The following is a 22,500-nucleotide window of genomic DNA, read 5'->3' as shown; positions in this document are numbered from 1 at the left end:
TTTTCCACTCACTAACAACCTTCCTGAGAAGTCCCTATTAGGGACTGAGTAAGGCAACACCCTCAACACGCGAGCTATTCAAAGACGTTATATTAGGCTCTGAGTTGGCAACGTTATGCCCTTAACCCTTAACGTTCACCACATTGAGGTATAAAAGATCCAAGGGTCCAAGATGTGCGACCTTTGTTTTTCAACTGATCGTCTCACGTTCGCACCCGCCGATTCATGGACCGTCTACATCCTGGTTGGTTTACACGGCCCGACTTCGTAAGCACTCGGTGTGCACAGGGAGCAGTGTCATCACGTCATCCAAAAACATGCCAGACATTTGGATGAATATAAAATGTTAATATCTTTGGGTTTGAGTGATGGGGGGGGGGGGGGGGAGTCTGACTTCTTTATGGGTCTGTCTATGGAAATTGCCTTTCTGGGCTAGGCGAGTTAAACTGCAAGACTGTAGCAGTAGTCAAAACCATGCTTTCAGACAGGAATCCTGGTCCCTTGGTTCACCCATAGAGATAGTTAGAGGACTTTGTATCTGTGCCATTATAGTGTATTTGACCGCATGGGCAGCGTCATTGGGGCTATCTTCATTTTGAACTAGTCCATTTACTTCTTCACTATTTGGCTGAGCCCTGATGAGCCGGATGGACACGAACGATCAGTCAATGAAGTCGGAAGCCCCACCCAGTTGACTACATTTGTTGAAGCCCTCAATGACGCTGCCCATACTAAAATAGCCTTTTGGCCACTAGAGGCCTCTGTCATTCTCTATGGGTTCACCGCATCATTTGCAGTGTTAAATAAAAGGAGACTTGCTGCCCCCTGATATTGCCTGAAACACATTGCATCGTAGACAGAAATAACTAACTATCTCTCTCTCCCTGTCCTCTCGTCTTTCTGTCTCTCCCTGTCCTCTCGTCTTTTTGTCTCTCCCTGTCCTCTCGTCTTTCTGTCTCTCCCTGTCCTCTCGTCTTTCCGTCTCTCCCTGTCCTCTCGTCTTTGTCTCTCCCTGTCCTCTCGTCTTTGTCTCTCCATGTCCTCTCGTCTTTGTCTCTCCATGTCCTCTCGTCTTTGTCTCTCCATGTCCTCTCGCCTTTCTGTCTCTCCCTGTCCTCTCGCCTTTCTGTCTCTCCCTGTCCTCTCGTCTTTCTGTCTCTCCCTGTCCTCTCGTCTTTCCGTCTCTCCCTGTCCTCTCGTCTTTCCGTCTCTCCCTGTCCTCTCGTCCTTCTGTCTCTCCCTGTCCTCTCGTCCTTCTGTCTCTCCCTGTCCTCTCGTCCTTCTGTCTCTCCCTGTCCTCTCGTCTTTGTCTCTCCCTGTCCTCTCGTCTTTCTGTCTCTCCCTGTCCTTTCGTCTTTGTCTCTCCCTGTCCTCTCGTCTTTGTCTCTCCATGTCCTCTCGTCTTTGTCTCTCCATGTCCTCTCGTCTTTGTCTCTCCATGTCCTCTCGCCTTTCTGTCTCTCCCTGTCCTCTCGTCTTTCTGTCTCTCCCTGTCCTCTCGTCTTTCTGTCTCTCCCTGTCCTCTCGTCTTTCTGTCTCTCCCTCTTCCAGGTACTCTGTTGCCAGGGTGATCGACACGTCTAGTAAATATAAGTTCCTGTGGAAACTTCCCCTAGAGGACGTGGAGATAGTGAAAAGTAAGACTCCTGAAGGCTCATGGGATGTGTAGGTTATATGTGTCGGTTATATTACATTTACATTTACATTTAAGTCATTTAGCAGACGCTCTTATCCAGAGCGACTTACAAATTGGTGAAGGAATCTTGGGTCAGTTAAGCATTTTACCCATTAATGTGGATTGGGGGAGGGGAAGTTTATCCTAGATCTGTACCTAAGGGAAACTTCACCCGAAGCCACAACGGGTTGTGGGATCTGTAGTTTCCTGTGAGTATCAGAGGTCAATTGTCATCACCTCTTTTCCTGTATGTTAGACCCCTCCCAGGCAACCAACAAAGAGACCATCCAGAAGATGATTGGTCGACTGGACGAGGACCTGAGTACACTGGGACAGATCAGCAAACTATCAGAGACTCTCAGCTTCCCTCACCAGGTAACGCACACACACACACACACACACACACACTCGTCTCATAGTCGTCTAACAGATCTCATACACAATTACATTTGTCCCCCTCCCCCACACACACACCTCTCTCTCCTTCTCAGGGAAACAGTCTCATACACCCTCCGTTAACAAACCTTTCTCTCTCTCTCTCTCTCTCCTCTCTCTCTGAGAAACAGTCTCATACACCCCTCCATTAACAAAACTTTCTCTCCTCAGTTTCTGAGGAACAGTCTCATACACACCTCCGTTAACAAACCTTTCTCTCCTCAGTCTCTGAGGAACAGTCTCATACACACCTCCGTTAACAAACCTTTCTCTCTCTCTCCTCTCTCTCTGAGGAACAGTCTCATACACACCTCCGTTAACAAACCTTTCTCTCTCTCTCTCTCTCTCCTCTCTCTCTGAGAAACAGTCTCATACACACCTCCGTTAACAAACCTTTCTCTCTCTCTCTCTCTCTCCTCTCTCTCTGAGAAACAGTCTCATACACACCTCCGTTAACAAACCTTTCTCTCCTCAGTCTCTGGATGATGTGATAAAGGACCTGATGGCGTCGGTCCACAGGGAGCTTGCAGAGAAACAGTCTCATACACACCTCCATTAACAAACCTTTCTCTCTCTCTCTCTCCTCTCTCTCTGAGAAACAGTCTCATACACACCTCCGTTAACAAACCTTTCTCTCCTCAGTCTCTGGATGATGTGATAAAGGACCTGATGGCGTCGGTCCACAGGGAGCTTGCAGAGAAACAGTCTCTAGCGTTCAGTATGAGCTTCCTGCCCACCAAGCTGGAGCTGACCACCGCCTCGGCAGAAACCAGCTTCATCTTCGAGTTCAGCTCCCCGGACACACGCAGCAACTTCCAACAGGCCTTCGAAGATGCCAAGAAGCAACTGGGTACGAGAAAACACATGTTCATGTTATTTAACATCGTATTAAAGGGATTGTTCACTAGAACCTTTCCCTAGAGAGTAAACAGTAGGTAAATAACCTCTATCTCGCCCTTCCTTTGTCCTATGTGTGCAGCAATGAATAAGGACCAGTGGGACCCAGAGTTCCTGAAGGCTATCCCCATTATGAAGACTCGTAGTGGGATGCAGGTAAGAGAGACACCAGCCTGTCCTGATGGTGTGCAGGGTTGGGCTCAATTAGATTTGACGGCAGCAAATTCAGGAAATGATTTGAATTTAACATTCTGAAGAAGAAAAAAAAATAGCTTCTACTTTTTGAAAATAAATGCCTTTTTTTCTGTTATTGAATTGTCATTTTCGTTGAATTGAGCCCAACCCTGGTTGTGTGACGTGGTTACCAGGCCATTCTGACTGTGGTACAAGTTGATGGAGAACACTCCTACTTTAGTATCCATAGTCCCTTTTCTCCTATCCTCCCTCCCCAGTTCTCCTGTGCCTCCCCCAGCCACAGTTGTCCAGAGAGCAGCAGTGAGGTGTGGGTGTGTAACAGTGATGGATATGTGGGCCAGGTGTGTCTGCTCAACATCAGAGACCAGCCCACTGTAGAGGCCTGTATCGCTGTCTGCTCTGCTAGGATCATCTGCATCGCCGCGGTCCCTGGACTCAAGGGGAGGTTGGTACACAGAGCATAGTGTACAAACACACATGTATCAGTCCCTGGAGTCAAGTGGAGGTTGGTACACAGAGCATAGTGTACAAACACAGAGCATAGTGTACAAACACACATGTATCAGTCCCTGGAGTCAAGGGGAGGTTGGTACACAGAGCATAGTGTACAAACACACATGTATCAGTCCCTGAACTCAAGGGGAGGTTGGTACACAGAGCATAGTGTACAAACACACATGTATCAGTCCCTGGACTCAAGGGGAGGTTGGTACACAGATCATAGTGTACAAACACACATGTATCAGTCCCTGGAGTCAAGGGGAGGTTGGTACACAGAGCATATTGTACAAACACACATGTATCAGTCCCTGGACTCAAGGGGAGGTTGGTACACAGAGCATAGTGTACAAACACACATGTATCAGTCCCTGGAGTCAAGTGGAGGTTGGTACACAGAGCATAGTGTACAAACACACATGTATCAGTCCCTGGAGTCAAGGGGAGGTTGGTACACAGGTCATAGTGCACAAACACACATGTATCAGTCCCTGGAGTCAAGGGGAGGTTGGTACACAGGTCATAGTGCACAAACACACATGTATCAGTCCCTGGGGTCAAGGGGAGGTTGGTACACAGAGCATAGTGTACAAACACACATGTATCAGTCCCTGGAGTCAAGGGGAGGTTGGTACACAGAGTGCACAAACACACATGTATCAGTCCCTGGACTCAAGGGGAGGTTGGTACAAGATCATAGTGTACAAACACACATGTATCAGTCCCTGGAGTCAAGGGGAGGTTGGTACACAGAGCATAGTGTACAAACACACATGTATCAGTCCCTGGAGTCAAGGGGAGGTTGGTACACAGAGCATAGTGTACAAACACACATGTATCAGTCCCTGGAGTCAAGGGGAGGTTGGTACACAGATCATAGTGTACAAACACACATGTATCAGTCCCTGGAGTCAAGGGGAGGTTGGTACACAGAGCATAGTGTACAAACACACATGTATCAGTCCCTGGACTCAAGGGGAGGTTGGTACACAGATCATAGTGTACAAACACACATGTATCAGTCTTTATTGTTGATGTCCTGCAATGCTTAGCTAACATTACTGACTTCTAAGAAATCAGTGTCCTGCATCCTGTGTCTCCTAGGGAACGTGGAGTGGAGCACTCCCCAGCCCCTCCCCCTGTAGCTGTTGACTCCACCCCATCACGGCAGCAGCAGCTTCACATCTCCATCTCTCATTCGTCGCTGGAGCTGACCGAGCCCCCTTCAGGGGCGGGGACAGAGTTAGTTCCATTTGATAGTGATGACACGGACGATGAAGATTCTCCTAGCCCCTCCTCTACACTGCAGAGCCAAGCCAGTCACTCTACTGTGTCATCCAGCTATGGCAGTGAGTACTCTCTCACACACATTCACATAAAACCCCAAGCCATCCATTCATCCAGCTATGGCAGTGAGTACTCTCTCACACACATTCACATAAAACCCCAAGCCATCCATTCATCCAGCTATGGCAGTGAGTACTCTCTCACACACATTCACATAAAACCCCAAGCCATCCATTCATACAGCTATGGCAGTGAGTACTCTCACACACATTCACATAAAACCCCAAGCCATCCATTCATCCAGCTATGGCAGTGAGTACTCTCTCACACACATTCACATAAAACCCCAAGCCATCCATTCATCCAGCTATGGCAGTGAGTACTCTCTCACACACATTCACATAAAACCCCAAGCCATCCATTCATCCAGCTATGGCAGTGAGTACTCTCTCGCACACATTCACATAAAACCCCCATCCATTCATCCATTCATCCAGCTATGGCATCCATTCATCCAGCTAGTACTCTCTCACACACATTCACATAAAACCCCAAGCCATCATTCATCCAGCTATGGCTGTGAGTACTCTCTCGCACACATTTACATAAAACCCCAAGCCATCCATTCATCCAGCTTGGGGAACAAGTTCTCACCGACTTCAACACCCTGACTATCCTTTGTCCCTCTGTCCTAGATGAGGAGGGGTCTGGTTCTAAGGACATGGCTACAGAGACCACCAGTAGTGAGGAGGAGCAGGACTACCCAGAGGCCAGTCCTTATGGAGCTCCAGGCAGGCCAGGGGTGGGTGGAAGAGGTCGACCCCACAGCGAGAGCCCCATGGACGGGAGAGCGATGCGCCGTTCCTCCCGGGGATCCTTCACCAGAGCCAGTCTGGAGGATCTGCTCAGCATTGACCCGGAGGCTTACCAGAGCTCTGTGTGGCTGGGCACAGAGGACGGATGGTAAACTCACAACACACACAAATACAAACACACGCAAATACACACCGACACGTACAGAAACGCACACAAACACACGTTGAAATTCCTAACTCCGGTGTTTTGAACTCTCTCTGTCAGTATCCATGTGTACCAGTCATCAGACAACATCCGGAACCGTAAGAACAGCATGAAGATGCAGCATTCTGCCCCCATCCTGTGTATTCTGTGAGTCTGGCTGCTTTCATGTTAGCAAACATCAGAGAAGTCTACCACTTTTACCTTTTTAAATGGTGATTTACTACTTCAGTGTCTGATCATCTCCTCCCTCTCCTCTCAGATACCTGGACAACAAGGTGTTTGCGTCCCTGGCCAACGGAGATGTGATCGTCTACCAGAGGGAGGTGGGGAGTTTCTGGGACGCCCAGTCATCTCAGACGTTGAGTCTGGGCACGCCCAGTAGTCCTGTCACTAAGATGGTCCCGGTCGGAGGGAAGCTGTGGTGTGGTTCACAGAACCGCGTTCTCATCATCAACACAACCACACTGGTGCAAGAGGTATGGTTACATTATGGTCCAGTCACAAGATGGATGGAACGATGGGTGGATGGAACGATGGGTGGATGGAACGATGGGTGGATGGAACGATGGGTGGATGGAACGATGGATGGATGGAACGATGGGTGGATGGAACGATGGGTGGATGGAACGATGGGTGGATGGAACGATGGATGGATGGAATGGATGGATGGAGCGATGGATGGATGAATGGATGGATGGAATGGAGCGATGGATGGGATGGAGCGATGGGTGGATGGAACGATGGGTGGATGGAACGATGGGTGGATGGAACGATGGATGGATGGAACGATGGATGGATGGAACGATGAATGGATGGAACGATGAATGAATGGAACGATGGATGGATGGAACGATGGATGGATGGAACGATGGATGGATGGAACGATGGATGGAACGATGAATGGATGGAATGGATGGATGGAACGATGGATGGATGGATGGATGGATCGATGGATGGATGGATGGAACGATGGATGGATGGAACGATGGAATGGATGGAACGATGGATGGATGGATGGATGGATGGAACGATGGATGGATGGATGGAACGATGGATGGATGGATGGAAGGAACGATGGATGGATGGAACGATGGATGGAACGATGAATGGATGGAACGGTGGATGGAACGATGAATGGATGGATGGAACGATGAATGGATGGATGGAACGATGGATGGATGGAATGATGGATGGAACGATGGATGGATGGATGGATGGATGGATGGATGGATGGAAGGAACGATGGATGGATGGAAGGAACGATGGATGGATGGAAGGAACGATGGATGGATGGAAGGAAGGAACGATGGATGAATGGAAGGAACGATGGATGGATGGAATGATGGATGGATGGATGAAATGGATATCTGGGTGATTGTAACTCTCTCTCTCCCCTGCAGCACTGGTTCCAGGTGGGCACAGACAGCAGTAGGTGTGTTACCTGCATGGTGAGCTACGGCCAGGGGGTGTGGCTGGCGCTCCAGGGTAGTGCCCAGATCAGACTTTACCACGCCCAGACCTGGGACAGCCTGACGGAGGTGGACGTGGCCCCCGCCGTGCACAAGATGCTTGCAGGTAACATAGAGCACACATATACATGTGTACGCACACACCATAAGTCCCCAAAACATCTTAGACGTTCACTGCACACACACACACACACACACACACACACACACACACAAATTCAGAGTCAGCGCATTACACCTCTTAACCAGTAGATGGCAGCTCCAGTTCTAAATAAAACGCTTGTTCTTGTCTCTCTGTCTGGCCTTCCTCTCCTCTCTCTGGCCTTCCTCTCCCTCTGTCTGGCCTTCCTCTCCCTCTGTCTGGCCTTCCTCTCCCTCTCTCTGGCCTTCCTCTCCCTCTGTCTGGCCTTCCTCTCCCTCTCTCTGGCCTTCCTCTCCCTCTGTCTGGCCTTCCTCTCCCTCTGTCTGGCCTTCCTCTCCCTCTGTCTGGCCTTCCTCTCCCTCTGTCTGGCCTTCCTCTCCCTCTCTCTGGCCTTCCTCTCCCTCTGTCTGGCCTTCCTCTCCCTCTCTCTGGCCTTCCTCTCCCTCTGTCTGGCCTTCCTCTCCCTCTCACCTTATCCTCTCTGCCATTCTCATCCCCTCCCCAGGTTCAGATGCGATCATCCGGCAACACAAGGCAGCGTGTCTCAGGATCACAGCTCTCCTGGCCTGTAAGGACCTGCTGTGGATCGGGACCAGTGCAGGGGTGGTCCTGACCCTGTCTATCCCAGCCGTCAGCTCTGGGACTGTGTCAGGGACGCTGCGGTCACCTCTGACCCCCATGGGCTCCGCTCATGGACACACTGGCCATGTGAGGTTCCTCACCTCCATAGAACTACCTGAAGGCTTCGACGTCAACTTCCCCCTGCCCGCCGATACCACAGGTATCCATGTCACTCCACGCACCATTTCTGCTTCCAAACATATTTGCTATACAATGTTTAAAGGGTTACTTCCATATTCATGACCTTTGAACTCCTCTGTCTCCTAGGCAACCCAGCCCAGAGTGGTGTTGAAGGGGGTAATGGGGGACTGCAGAGGCGAGATTCCGCTCGCCGTCGAGCCTCCGCCCTCCTGCCCGTTAAAACCAATCAGTTGGTGATCTCCGGTGGCGATGGCTATGAGGACTTCCGGCTGACCAATAGCAGTGAGACAGTGGGGCGGGACGACAGTACCAACCACTTACTGCTGTGGAGGGTCTGAGCCAATCAGCCGGCCCCATTTATCAAAACACACCCCTTCAGCACCAGCAACATACTGCCCTGGAGGATGTGAGGCCAAGCCCCCTGCCCCGGGTCTGAGCCAATGAGAGTCCCCCGGCCCATTTGAACCCCACCCTCAGCAAAAACCACACATAAACCCAACCCCTCCTCCTCAGAACCCACCCCCGTTTTTATTAGGTCCAGTATTTTTGAGTTATTTTCTCCGTCTTCTGATCTCTCTGTGATTGGGTGTTGTTAGCCCAGGCTGAAAAACTACAGGGTCGCTTCAAACCAGGTTTCTGTTGCTGTTTTAGTTTGTTCTGATGCAACTGTCTGTGTTGTTAATCACTGAGTGATGTGTCTGGTGTTTCGGCGTGGACTCTGTCTCTACAGACTTTACTAGGAGAGAGGGAGGGAACAAGTGAGAGAGAGGGAAAGAGAGGGAGAGAAAGCGAGAGATTGGGACAGTGACCAGAGAAAAGTGTGGATAAGGACAGACCGATTAGGTGAAGGAGAGAGAAGGAAAGAGCGAGAGGTTGAGGCAGACAGGGTGAAAGGGTACTGATGGGAAGAAGATTGTGAATTCTGCAACAAGCCAAATGATGGACTGATGGAAGTAAAAATGGAACAAGGCCATCCTAACACTCCATCCTAGGGAGGAGAGGAGAAATGGAACAAGGCCATCCTAACACTCCATCCTAGGGAGGAGAGGAGAAATGGAACAAGGCCATCCTAACACTCCATCCTAGGGAGGAGAGGAGAAATGGAACAAGGCCATCCTAACACTCCATCCTAGGGAGGAGAGGAGAAATGGAACAAGGCCACCCTAACACTCCATCCTAGGGAGGAGAGGAGAAATGGAACAAGGCCACCCTAACACTCCATCCTAGGGAGGAGAGGAGAAATGGAACAAGGCCATCCTAACACTCCATCCTAGGGAGGAGAGGAGAAATGGAACAAGGCCATCCTAACACTCCATCCTAGGGAGGAGAGGAGAAATGGAACAAGGCCACCCTAACACTCCATCCTAGGGAGGAGAGGAGAAATGGAACAGGGCCATTCTAACACTCCATCCTAGGGAGGAGAGGAGAAATGGAACAAGGCCATTCTAACACTCCATCCTAGGGAGGAGAGGAGAAATGGAACAAGGCCATTCTAACACTCCATCCTAGGGAGGAGAGGAGAAATGGAACAAGGCCATCCTAACACTCCATCCTAGGGAGGAGAGGAGAAATGGAACAAGGCCATCCTAACACTCCATCCTAGGGAGGAGAGGAGAAATGGAACAAGGCCATCCTAACACTCCATCCTAGGGAGGAGAGGAGAAATGGAACAAGGCCATCCTAACACTCCATCCTAGGGAGGAGAGGAGAAATGGAACAAGGCCATCCTAACACTCCATCCTAGGGAGGAGAGCAGAAATGGAACAAGGCCATCCTAACACTCCATCCTAGGGAGGAGAGGAGAAATGGAACAAGGCCATCCTAACACTCCATCCTAGGGAGGAGAGCAGAAATGGAACAAGGCCATCCTAACACTCCATCCTAGGGAGGAGAGGAGAAATGGAACAAGGCCATCCTAACACTCCATCCTAGGGAGGAGAGGAGAAATGGAACAAGGCCATTCTAACACTCCATCCTAGGGAGGAGAGGAGAAATGGAACAAGGCCATCCTAACACTCCATTCTAGGGAGGAGAGGAGAAATGGAACAAGGCCATCCTAACACTCCATCCTAGGGAGGAGAGCAGAAATGGAACAAGGCCATCCTAACACTCCATCCTAGGGAGGAGAGGAGAAATGGAACAAGGCCATCCTAACACTCCATCCTAGGGAGGAGAGGAGAAATGGAACAAGGCCATCCTAACACTCCATCCTAGGGAGGAGAGGAGAAATGGAACAAGGCCATCCTAACACTCCATCCTAGGGAGGAGAGCAGAAATGGAACAAGGCCATCAGAAATGGAACAACACTCCATCCTAGGGAGGAGAGGAGAAATGGAACAAGGCCATCCTAACACTCCATCCTAGGGAGGAGAGGAGAAATGGAACAAGGCCATTCTAACACTCCATCCTAGGGAGGAGAGGAGAAATGGAACAAGGCCATCCAACACTCCATTCTAGGGAGGAGAGGAGAAATGGAACAAGGCCATCCTAACACTCCATCCTAGGGAGGAGAGCAGAAATGGAACAAGGCCATCCTAACACTCCATCCTAGGGAGGAGAGGAGAAATGGAACAAGGCCATTCTAACACTCCATCCTAGGGAGGAGAGGAGAAATGGAACAAGGCCATTCCTAACACTCCATCCTAGGGAACAAGGCCATTCTAACACTCCATCCTAGGGAGGGAGAGGAACAAGAAATGGAACAAGGCCATCCTAACACTCCATCCTAGGGAGGAGAGGAGAAATGGAACAAGGCCATTCTAACACTCCATCCTAGGGAGGAGAGGAGAAATGGAACAAGGCCATTCTAACACTCCATCCTAGGGAGGAGAGGAGAAATGGAACAAGGCCATCCTAACACTCCATCCTAGGGAGGAGAGGAGAAATGGATGGAACAAGGAGTGAACACTAAACGTCTCTGTTCTCTGAACAAGGAAACTAAAGAGTAAACATTATAAAAGTAACCAATGTGCAATATATGGCAAAGGGTACCTACTAAGACTATATAAACATACACACACTTTCTTCACTCGTTTGACAAAACACAGCTCGTCTCTCCATAGCCTATGACAAACATACACATACAACTAGTTCTCACACCTAAATCACTTTTGTGTTTATAATTTTAAAGATTTTTTGTTCTATTTAAAGAGAAACAACATCCCACTACTGCAGTGACGTGTGTTTTAAAGCATTTGTTTTAGGGGGCTGTTGTAGAAGAGATATGTTTGTACAGTATTTATGTTTTTGATTTCATCTTTGTCTTTTTACAGCACTTAATTTATAGATGTGTTTTTCTCTCTTTCTTTACCCCGAAGAGATGATTTACAGGAGCTCTGACACACACACACACACACATATACACACACACACACACACACACACAAATCAGTGATAGTGTTTAATCTCTCCAAGCCAAGAGAACTCCCCTCCAAACCATCTGGGGACATCACCTTCAACCACTCCAACCAAATGTATCAGCATTAGGCTAATTCCCCCATTGTGAGCCAATGAAGAGGCTAACGGATAATCGGGCGCAACAGGTCGCCTAGCGGTTAAGAGTGTTGGGCCAGTAACCGACAGGTCGCTGATTCAAATCCTCGTGCCAACTAGGCGAAAAAAAATATGTTGATGTGCTCTTGAGCGAGGCACAATCCTAATTGCTCCTGTAAGTTGCTCTGGATAAGAGCGTCTGCTAAATGACTCAAAATATAATCGGATAACCTGGTCGTTTGATACTCGTCTGCTGCTAGCTGTGTCTCTGTGTAGACGTATATTAGTGGAGCAACCTGTGTCTGTGTAAGTGCTCTGAAACTTTAGCCAAGTGTGGAATTCTAGTTGGTTATTCTATCCGTGTTATTGTGATGTCATATTGGGTTGACTGTGGAACCATGTGATGTCATATTGGGTTGACTGTGGAACCATGTGATGTCATATTGGGTTGACTGTGGAACCATGTGGATGTCATATTGGGTTGACTGTGGAACCATGTGGATTTCATATTGGGTTGACTGTGGAACCATGTGGATGTCATATTGGGTTGACTGTGGAACCATGTGGATTTCATATTGGGTTGACTGTGGAACCATGTGGGTGTCATGTTGGGTTGACTGTGGAACCATGTGGATGTCATATTGGGTTGACTGTGGAACCATGTGATGTCATAATGGGTTGACTGTGGAACCATGTGATGTCATATTGGGTTGACTGTGGAACCATGTGGATGTCATATTGGGTTGACTGTGGAACCACGTGGATGTCATATTGGGTTGACTGTGGAACCATGTGGGTGTCATATTGGGTTGACTGTGGAACCATGTGATGTCATAATGGGTTGACTGTGGAACCATGTGGATGTCATATTGGGTTGACTGTGGAACCATGTGGTCATTTCAACCACGTATTGGGTTGACTGTGGAACCATGTGGGTGTCATATTGGGTTGACTGTGGAACCATGTGATGTCATAATGGGTTGACTGTGGAACCATGTGGATGTCATATTGGGTTGACTGTGGAACCATGTGGATGTCATAATGGGTTGACTGTGGAACCATGTGATGTCATATTGGGTTGACTGTGGAACCATGTGGATGTCATATTGGGTTGACTGGAACCATGTGGATTTTAGAGCGAAGATATTTCTATCCATTATATTTCCATGGTCCCCCCCCACTTCTGTTTTCACAGTAACTGCATAGTACATTTTTATAAACACTACATTGTAGAAAATGAAGTAAAGACTTCCATGCTAGCTTTCATGTTAATCAAGTAACAACATTTAGTAGAATATCACTGTGGCAAAGACATTCAGAATTGATCATTCACACTTCTTCTAACCGTCATAATCATTTCATGCTGCCATCCTAGTAAATGTCAGTAATTCTTGTAACCAATCTGCCTGTGTGTGAAATAAGTCTATTGTGTAATGTAAATATTGGTATATATTGCTGTTTTTTCTGTAAATAGTGCACCCACACGGTCCTCAATTGTTGATATGAATCGAATGGCATATTTTTATATACTTGTGTGTGTTGTTTCTCCTCTGGCATGCGCTGTCAATCACGTTTAAATTATAACTGTCACAGAATTACAAAAGAAGAGAAACGAGACGGCTTCTATGGTCATACTTCAGTTGTCATGGTTACTTCACAGTTTCTTCCTGTAGCTGTTTCTGTTTCGTCACTGTTGGGTTTTTCTTTGGAATTAAATCATGTCCCTGGTGCCAGATGACCTGGTGTCTGTAACAGTTCTTACCGCCGCTGGGAGTAGGAATGCATCATGTGACATCTGTCTGCACACCTTGTAGTTTTTCAGAGCCAGGAAGTGGAGAGTACTGATCCCCATGGACCTGGACAGGAACAACTCTGAATCCTAACTTCTAATTCAGGATCTCAGGCAAGACGGCATCACTACAGCAGCTAATGTAGCAGAGGTGAGGACTCTCATAATGAGGTAGCCCCGCCCGCAACCGAAAAGTCTGTCACCCTCTGCCCACGAGGGAATTTTCTGAGGTTCAGATCCCACCCGTGACACGAACACCACCACAGGGACTGTAAGTTCTGTGTACCAACACTGTATAGTACTGGAAGATCCCTGGATGAAATGGGCTTTATACAAACCATTCTCACACACACAGCCAAGTCAACATCTCTGATGAATGACCCTCATTTGTGTGTTCATACGAGGGGGCTGGGAATTAATGTCTACGCTCACACACTGGAATGAATGAAGACACACGACCGATTTGAAACATATTGCGCAATAGGCCCTCTGTCTGCCAGAAGAATGAGATTTTGATAGTGTGTCATAGACTCAGTCACTGTCACTCACTCAGTCAGACCAGTGGAACATTTCAGAGATAAGAGAATATTAGGTTTTCACAATCAGTGGAAAAGTTTAGGTATTGAGGAAGAATGTTAGGTTTTCACAATCACCTACAGTTTAATGGAATAATGTTATCTTTATTAGAATCTTCTCGTTAAGAGACTGTGTGTGTTGGCAGAGGGGAGTAGGCTATTTCAATTGCAGGCTATTTCTCAAAATGCTGCATCTGCAGGTTGAGGGAGGGAATGTTTATTAAATCTCAATCATGGAGGGAGAGAGAATGAGGACAGTGAATTTGCATCCCATCCTTTTAGAAAGCATTATCCAAACCCTCTGATGGTCATAACAGGCTCTTCGACTAACACTGAACTTAAATATAAGCGCAACATGTAAAGTGTTGGTTTCACGAGCTGAAATAAAAGATCCCAGAAATGTTCCACACGCTCCAAATGTGTGCATAAGTTTGGTTACATCCCTGTTAGTGAGTATTTATCCTTTGCCAAGATAATCCATCCAGCTGACAGGTATGGCATATCAAGAAGCTGATTAAACAGGGTAGCCTATTGGTTAGAGCGTTGGACTATAGTAACTGGAAGGTTGTGAGTTCAAACCCCTGAGCTGACAAGGTACAAATCTGTCATTCTGCCCCTGAACAGGCAGTTAACCCACTGTTCCTAGGCTGTCATTGAAAATAAGAATTTGTTCTTAACTGACTTGCCTGGTTAAATAAAAAAAATAAAAAAAAAATAAAAAATCATTACACAGGTGCACCTTGTGCTGGGGATAAGAGGCCTCTCTAAAATGTGCCATTTTCTCACAGCACAATACCACAGATGTGTCAAGTTTGTAGGGATCATGCTGACTGCAGGAATGTCTGCCAGAGCTGTTTCCAGATCATTTTGTTTTTCTCTACCATAAGCGCCTCCGACGTCATTTTAGAGAATTTGGCAGTACGTCCAACTGGCCTCATAACCGCACACCACATGTAACCACACCAGCCCAGGACCTTCACATCTGGCTTCTTCACCTGCGGGATTGTCTGAGACCAGCCACCCGGACAGCTGATGAAACTGTGGGTTTCATACTTGAATCCAAGTTTCAAGTGTACCGTTGCAGGTGGCGTCGTGTGGTTTGCTGATGTCAACGTCGTGAACAAAGTGCCCCATGGTGGTAGTGGGGTTATGGTATGGGCAGGCTCTTAACAAAAACATTTTTAGGGTGGATTTTATCGATGGCAATTTGAATGCACAGAGATACCATGACGAGATCCTGAGGCCCATTGTCGTGCCATCAACTCATGTTTCAGCATGATAATGCACGGCCCTATGTCACAGGGATCTGTACACAATCCTAGGAAGATGACAATGTCCAATTAGGGTCTAATGAATTTATTTCTATTGATGCTTATTTCATATATGAATTGTATCTCAGTAAAATTGTTGCATTTATATTTTTGTTCAGGCCTACTGTCATGCACAGTGCAAGCATTTTTTTGAATAGGCTACCCCCTATAAAGGACATGCAGGTAGGTTTCCATCATATTGTAATGAAACAGCAGGAAGCAGGTCTCGAACCCTCGACCTTCGAGCCCGAGCTCCGGCGCGCTATCGACTGTGGCGCAAAAGCATGCTCGTGCGGCAAGGACGATTTCCGCGCTTATAAACCCAGGGTCGTCACAATATATTTTCAACTTTGTGTTGATTTTGCAGAAGTTTTGGCAAAAACATTCTTGATATTTAATCCAGCCCTTTAGTAGTCTGGTATAAACAGTGTATAGGCCAAGTCAGTAAGGTTAGTAAAATCAGGTGGCCACGTGTGTGTAAACTATGTTCGCGAGCCTCTGTGGTCATAGCAAAGCTGATGATTCGCGAGCCGCCTGTTATGAGGCTAGGCGGGTGAATCCCGACAGATGGCTCCTGGTCCCGCTAACTCACCGGCGTTGCCGTCCCGGTGCGCGTGGATTCCCCGCATTGACTCGTGATGAGTTCAGCAGAAGCAGAGGAGGCGCGCGGAAAGAAAACATGGGCACACTCTACTCGGGTTTCTGCCGATGACGTAGCGGCCTGTAAACTCATCTATTTACATTTCTGGATCACAGAGAGCTCGCGAGGGGTAGGCCTACTTCCTACCGGCATTTTTGTTCATGTTTTTAAAATATCCCTTATATGCAGAGTACGCGAATGTGTGACAATGATCGTCCCAGACCACTGATTCAGCCCTATGTATCCGCCAATCTGGTAAGTGTAGAAACTTTTAGTTTATGGGTTTGCTTGTTTCATGTTAGTGAATCGTTTGTTCTGTCTCTTCTGCTATTGGTTTGACAGCTTTTACAATATGTTACGACCCATTTCGCTAAAACATAGTAATACTGTGCATCAATTAGTCCATTTCTATAGGCTATAGCTAGGTTTGTAGTTGTAGGGCTGGTTTTTACAATGAACATGTTTCCTTTCCGAATCAATTTAATAGGAGTTGTGATGTTTTATTTTGCTATAGCAGTCAATAGTTCCCCCCATTGCGTTATGTATAAAGATGGGAAGAATACGTACTACTTTGTTTAGTTATATTCACTGAAACAATGTCACCACGAGTTGACGCTCTTGTTCAAGTTTATCCCAATATCATAATTTTGATATAGAGTCCGTGTTAAGAAGAGGCTAGTGGAGCATATTTTGATGGTGCCTGTGTCTCGTGTTGCTCTGTCTGACTGTGGGATAGTACAATGAATGTACAATGAAAGTAATTGGCGCATTTTGTGAGATGCCCCAGGCTCTGCAGGCAATGCGGTTTCCTAGTCAGCAAGGTTGTAATGTCACACGGCGAGTGGAAATATGGACTGCGCATGATGCCACGTCTTTATGACTCGTGTGTCGCATGTAGCCGAGATGAATTTGAGCAGTAGCCAAGGCTGGGCTATATCCAACTGAAACGCCGTGGTGTTATGCCACACTAAACATTGGTTTTCATAGTTAGAAAGTTGTCAAGTTAGAGAGGGCCTTTGTCATATTTTCTCTACTCAGTTCTAAGCTATCGACAGTCTGTCTGTGAGTGACACGTTTTATGTGAGATGTGATCCGTTACATTGTAACTGTTCTTGTCCTGTCTGTGGCGCACGCGTCCCCTGGCTCTCCACCACGCGCTGCCACGCATGGGTGCGTGATGAACTCACCGCAGCCTATTAAACATGAGTGAAACCCTAGAATCCCCTTTCCGTGATGGATCAGTCTTTCAGGGTTTCCACTAGTTACCACAGCCACAAGGTAAACATGGTCTATATCATAAGAATGTATGAAAACCAAAAATTGCTTTCTGTTCTTTATTTCCGTCTAGGCATAAGGTCAGTGGTGTGGTTAGGTTTACGACCACATTTTACGAAGATAAATTGTATAAATATTCTTTCTTTGTGGCTGTGGTAACTAGTGACGACCGTCTCCATGGATAGGCTTCTCACTACGGGTTAGTAACACAGACCAAGGTCAAATTAATCCACAGGTAGGTTTCAATGAAGTATATAAACCCTGGATTGCGGATGCTATGTATTGGTAAATGAGAGGCTTTAAAGACACCGGTCGGCCATATTGGCCCTCTTCAGAAGAAGCGGTCCTCCATAGGAATGAATTGAATTCTATATTGTTTAAAGTACTGTAGAAGTCGAATATTTGTTTCAAGGACAAAATTACATGTATTTAGCTATTTTGGTTGTTGTGGGGACATTAAAATTAGAACCATCTAAAAGTATATTTACATTTTAAAACAAATATTTATAATTTATTTTTAGCTCACATAATATAATTAAAAAGTATGTATTAAGGTGTCTGTAATATAATACATATGGCAAAAACAAATGTAGACATTAATAAATAGATTTCTATAGATTCAAAAATATTTTTTATAAGGAGGGTAAGTACCAAGATGGAGGTGTGGTGGTGGCTTCAAAAGTGCGCTCCCTGGCTGTCATCTCGTATATATATATAAATCACTTGTAGGTTTAGGTTTAATTCTGGTTCAGTTCGTCAATAACTAAATGTGTGATTTCAACTAAGTTGGACTGAACTTAAATGACATGCCTGTGACTCCATATTTAAATGGAGCCAACTATGGTACTACCCCAGTCTTCTGACATAACCCTGATACCCACACTATCGTAGTCTTGACTTCAGTGGAATTTGGTACAAGAGGACTTATCTGGGCCTGTGGACACCAGCCCAAAGGCTGCAGAGATAACCATTCAATCTTCAACAATAAATTGTTTTTGGTGGGTTCGTTTGTGATGCTTTTGTTATTGCCAACAGTGAATAACAATGACCGGTTAGACTCTGACGTTGTCCAGGGGTGTGACCTACTAATTATGCCATAATTCTTCCATCATTGTAATGCCTTACCTACAGGGTGTGTTTGCCATTCAGCTTCGGCCTATCTGTAATATCTATTTGTCTGTGTGGGTTTTAGCAGACCAAGATGGATTACCTCTGGGCATAACTGTCAATCTATTATCTGTTATTGAATGGGCACAGACTTCAACCAGCCACTATTTTAGACATGTAATTCCTCTGATAACCGTCTCCTCCCATTGCCCACAAAGGGAAAACAGCCCAGCAGTGAGTTAATAAAGAGTTTGTGATGTTCTCAGAGGAGGACATACTGTATCAGCATCAACCCTGCTGACATACACACACACACACACACACACACACACACACACACACACACACACACACACACACACACACACACACACACACACACTCATGTACAATCGACACAGACACTGCTCCTGAAGCTTTCTCCAAGAGGAGGAGAGTAATGTTATCATGCAGGCTAAATTCCTGGCAGAAAGTTCCATTGTGGAGGGCCAAATTCCTGCTTTGGTATATCAATAGGACCCCTCCCACTGCAGCTGAGGAGAGGAGAGGGTATTTCATAACTCACTCCTGCCTGTCTGTCTGTCTGTCCTGTCTGTCTGTCTGTCCTGTCTGTCTGTCCTGTCTGTCTGTCCTGTCTGTCCTGTCTGTCCTGTCTGCCTGCCTGCCTGTCTGCCTGCCTGCCTGTCTGCCTGTCTGCCTGCCTGCCTGTCTGCCTGTCTGCCTGTCTGCCTGTCTGCCTGTCTGTCTGTCTGTCTGTCTGTCTGTCTGTCTGTCTGTCGTAGGTAGGATCAGGTATACAGTGCATTGAGAATGTATTCAGTCTCCTAGACCTTCTCCACATTTTGTTATGTTACAGCCTTATTATAAAATTGATTAGAAAAACATTTCCTCGTCAATCTACACACAATACCCCATAATGACATTACAATACCCTATAATTACAAAGCAAAACAGGTTTTTAGAGATGTTTGTAGATTTATAAAAAATATCTGATTTACATAAGTATTCAGAACCTTTGCTATGAGACTCGAAATTGAGCTCAGGTGCATCCTGTTTCCATTGATCATCCTTTAGATGTTTCTACAACTTGATTGGAGTCCACCTGTTGCAAATTAAATTGATTGGATGTGATATGGAAAGTCACACACCAGTCTATACAGTGGCTTGAGAAAGTACATTGGGGAGAACAAGTATTTGATACACTGCCGATTTTGCAGGTTTTCCTACTTACAAAGCATGTAGAGGTCTGTAATTTTTATCATAGGTACACTTCAACTGTGAGAGACGGAATCTACAACAAAAATACGGTGCAGTCGTCCTGTCCCCTTTGCAGAAAAGCATCCCCAAAGAATGATGTTTCCACCTCCATGCTTCACGGTTGGGATGGTGTTCTTGGGGTTGTGCTCATCCTTCTTCTTCCTCCAAACACGGCGAGTGGAGTTTAGACCAAAAAGCTCTATTTTTGTCTCATCAGACCACATGACCTTCTCCCATTCCTCCTCTAGATCATCCAGATGGTCATTGGCAAACTTCAGACGGGCCTGGACATGCGCTGGCTTGAGCAGGGGGACCTTGCGTGCGCTGCAGGATTTTAATCCATGACGGCGTAGTGTGTTACTAATTGTTTTCTTTGAGACTGTGGTCCCAGCTCTCTTCAGGTCATTGACCAGGTCCTGCCGTGTAGTTCTGGGCTGATCCCTCACCTTCCTCATGATCATTGATGCCCCACGAGGTGAGATCTTGCATTGAGCCCCAGACCGAGGGGTGATTAACCGCCATCTTGAACTTCTTTCATTTTCTAATAATTGCTCCAACAGTTGTTGCCTTCTCACCAAGCTGCTTTCCTATTGTCCTGTAGCCCATCCCAGCCTTATGCAAGTCTACAATTTTACCCCTGATGTCCTTACACAGCTCTCTGGTCTTGGCCAATGTGGAGAGGTTGGAGTCTGTTTGATTGAGATGAACATCCCCGGTCATCTACTGCCTCTGATCTGGAGGACTCACTAATCAATAGAACATCACTGGTCATCTACTGCCTCTGATCTGGAGGACTCACTAATCAATAGAACATCCCTGGTCATCTACTGCCTTTGATCAGGAGGACTCACTAATCAATAGAACATCCCTGGTCATCTACTGCCTCTGATCTGGATGATTCACTAATCAATAGAACATCCCTGGTCATCTACTGCCTCTGATCTGGATGATTCACTAGTCAATAGAACATCCCTGGTCATCTACTGCCTTTGATCTGGATGATTCACTAAACACAAAAGCGTATTTTCTAAACGATGTCTGTGTAGGATCATGCCCCTGCCTGTCCATACATTTTTAAAAACAAGACAATTGTGTCGTCTGCTTTGCTTAATATAAGGAATTCTAAATTATTTATACTTTTTGATACTTAAGTATATTTAGAACCAAATACTTTCAGACTTTTAGAGTATTTTACTGTGCGACTTCCACTTCTACTTGAGTAACTTTCTATTAAGGTATCTATAGTTTTACTCAAGTATGACAATTGGGTACTTTTTCCACCTCGTCTTTTTGCAGTGACTTGAAAGGCACATCCTGTTTCCATTGATAAGAGATGCTCATCGATCTACACTCAATACCCCATAATGACGAAACAAAAACAGCTTTTTATACATTTTTTGCAAATGTATTAAAAAGAAAAAAAGAAAATATCGCATTAACGTAAGTATTCAGACCCTTTACTCAGTACTTTGTTGAAGCACCTTTGGCAGCGATTACAGCCTTGAGTCGTCTTCGGTATGACGCTACAAGCTTAGCACACCTGAATTTTGGGAGTTTCTCCCATTCTTCTCTGCAGATCCTCTCAAGCTCTGTCAGGTTGGATGGTGAGCGTTGCTGCACAGCTATTTTCAGGTCTTTCTAGAGATGTTCGATCGGGTTCAAGTCCAGGCTCTGGCTGGTCACTCAAGGACATTCAGAGACTTGTCCCGAAGCCACTACTGCGTTGTCTTGGCTGTGTGCTTAGTGTTCTTGTCCTGTTGGAAGGTGAACTTTCGCCCCAGTCAGGAGGTCCTGAGCGCTCTGGAGCACGTTTTCATCAAGGATCACTCTGTACTTTGCTCCGTTCATCTTTCCCTCAATCCTGATTAGTCTCTGCCACTGACAAACATGGGGATGGTGCCAGGTTTCCTCCAGACGTGATGCTTGGCATTCAGGCCAAAGTGTTCAATCTTTGTTTCATCAGAACAGAGAATCTTGTTTCTCATGGTCTGAGAGTCCTTTAGGTGCCTTTTGGCAAACTGCATGTGGGCTGTCATGTGCCTTTTACTGAGGATTGACTTCCGTTTGGCCACTCTACCATAGGCCTGATTTGGTGGAGTGCTGTAGAGATGATTGTCCTTCTGGAAGGTTCTCCCATCTCCACGGAGGAACTCTGGAGCTCTGTCAGAGTGACCATCAGGTTCCCTGACCAAGACCCTTCTCCCCAGATTGCTCAGTTTGACTGAGCGGCCAACTCTAGGAAGAGTCAAATTTCTTCCATTTAAGAATAATGGAGGCCACTGTGTTCTTGGGGACCTTCAATGTACCCGTTTCCACATCCGTGCCTTGACACAATCCTGTCTTGGAGCTCTACGGACAATTCCTCATGGCTTGGTTTTTGCTCTGACATGCACTGTTAACTGTGGAACCTGATATAGACCGGTGTGTGCCTTTCCAAATCATGTCCTATCAATTGAATTTACCACAGATGGACTCCAAGTTGTCGAAACATCTTAAGAATGATCAATGGAACCAGGATGCACCTCAGCTCAATGTCGAGTCTCATAGCAAAGGGTCTGAATACTTATGGAAATAAGGTATTTTTTTTATTTATTTTTTTATAAATCTGCAAACATCTCTAAAATCCTGTTTTGCTTTGTAATTATGAGGTATTGTGATGTCATTATGGGTTATTG

The 22,500-nt window shown here is 46.4% G+C and overlaps 2 protein-coding genes across 2 annotated transcripts in view; both read left to right on the top strand.

Annotated features, from left to right (window-relative positions):
* Nucleotides 1-10,123, top strand: part of LOC135546672 (rho guanine nucleotide exchange factor 17-like) — a 106,116-nt gene extending 95,993 nt beyond the window's left edge. The window contains 12 exon segments of the mRNA XM_064975283.1: nt 1,552-1,637; nt 1,932-2,050; nt 2,753-2,960; nt 3,090-3,163; nt 3,460-3,647; nt 4,805-5,049; nt 5,683-5,950; nt 6,068-6,154; nt 6,267-6,483; nt 7,408-7,582; nt 8,124-8,399; nt 8,507-10,123. Coding sequence (XP_064831355.1) covers nt 1,552-1,637; nt 1,932-2,050; nt 2,753-2,960; nt 3,090-3,163; nt 3,460-3,647; nt 4,805-5,049; nt 5,683-5,950; nt 6,068-6,154; nt 6,267-6,483; nt 7,408-7,582; nt 8,124-8,399; nt 8,507-8,718 — 2,155 coding nt within the window. The 3' untranslated portion in view covers nt 8,719-10,123.
* A 6,090-nt stretch (nt 10,124-16,213) lies between these two features.
* The window catches only part of relt (RELT TNF receptor), a 54,470-nt gene continuing 48,183 nt past the window's right edge, over nt 16,214-22,500 (top strand). Inside the window, exon 1 of the mRNA XM_064975282.1 lies at nt 16,214-16,441. Within this exon, the coding sequence (XP_064831354.1) occupies nt 16,385-16,441 (57 nt within the window). The 5' untranslated portion in view covers nt 16,214-16,384. The remainder of the gene's footprint in view (nt 16,442-22,500) is intronic.

Source organism: Oncorhynchus masou, chromosome 9 (genome assembly GCF_036934945.1).
Source record: "Oncorhynchus masou masou isolate Uvic2021 chromosome 9, UVic_Omas_1.1, whole genome shotgun sequence".
In the NCBI taxonomy this organism is placed as follows: Eukaryota; Metazoa; Chordata; class Actinopteri; order Salmoniformes; family Salmonidae; genus Oncorhynchus; species Oncorhynchus masou.
Note: the sequence above shows the minus strand (reverse complement) of the source record. Positions and strands in the feature narration are given on the sequence as shown.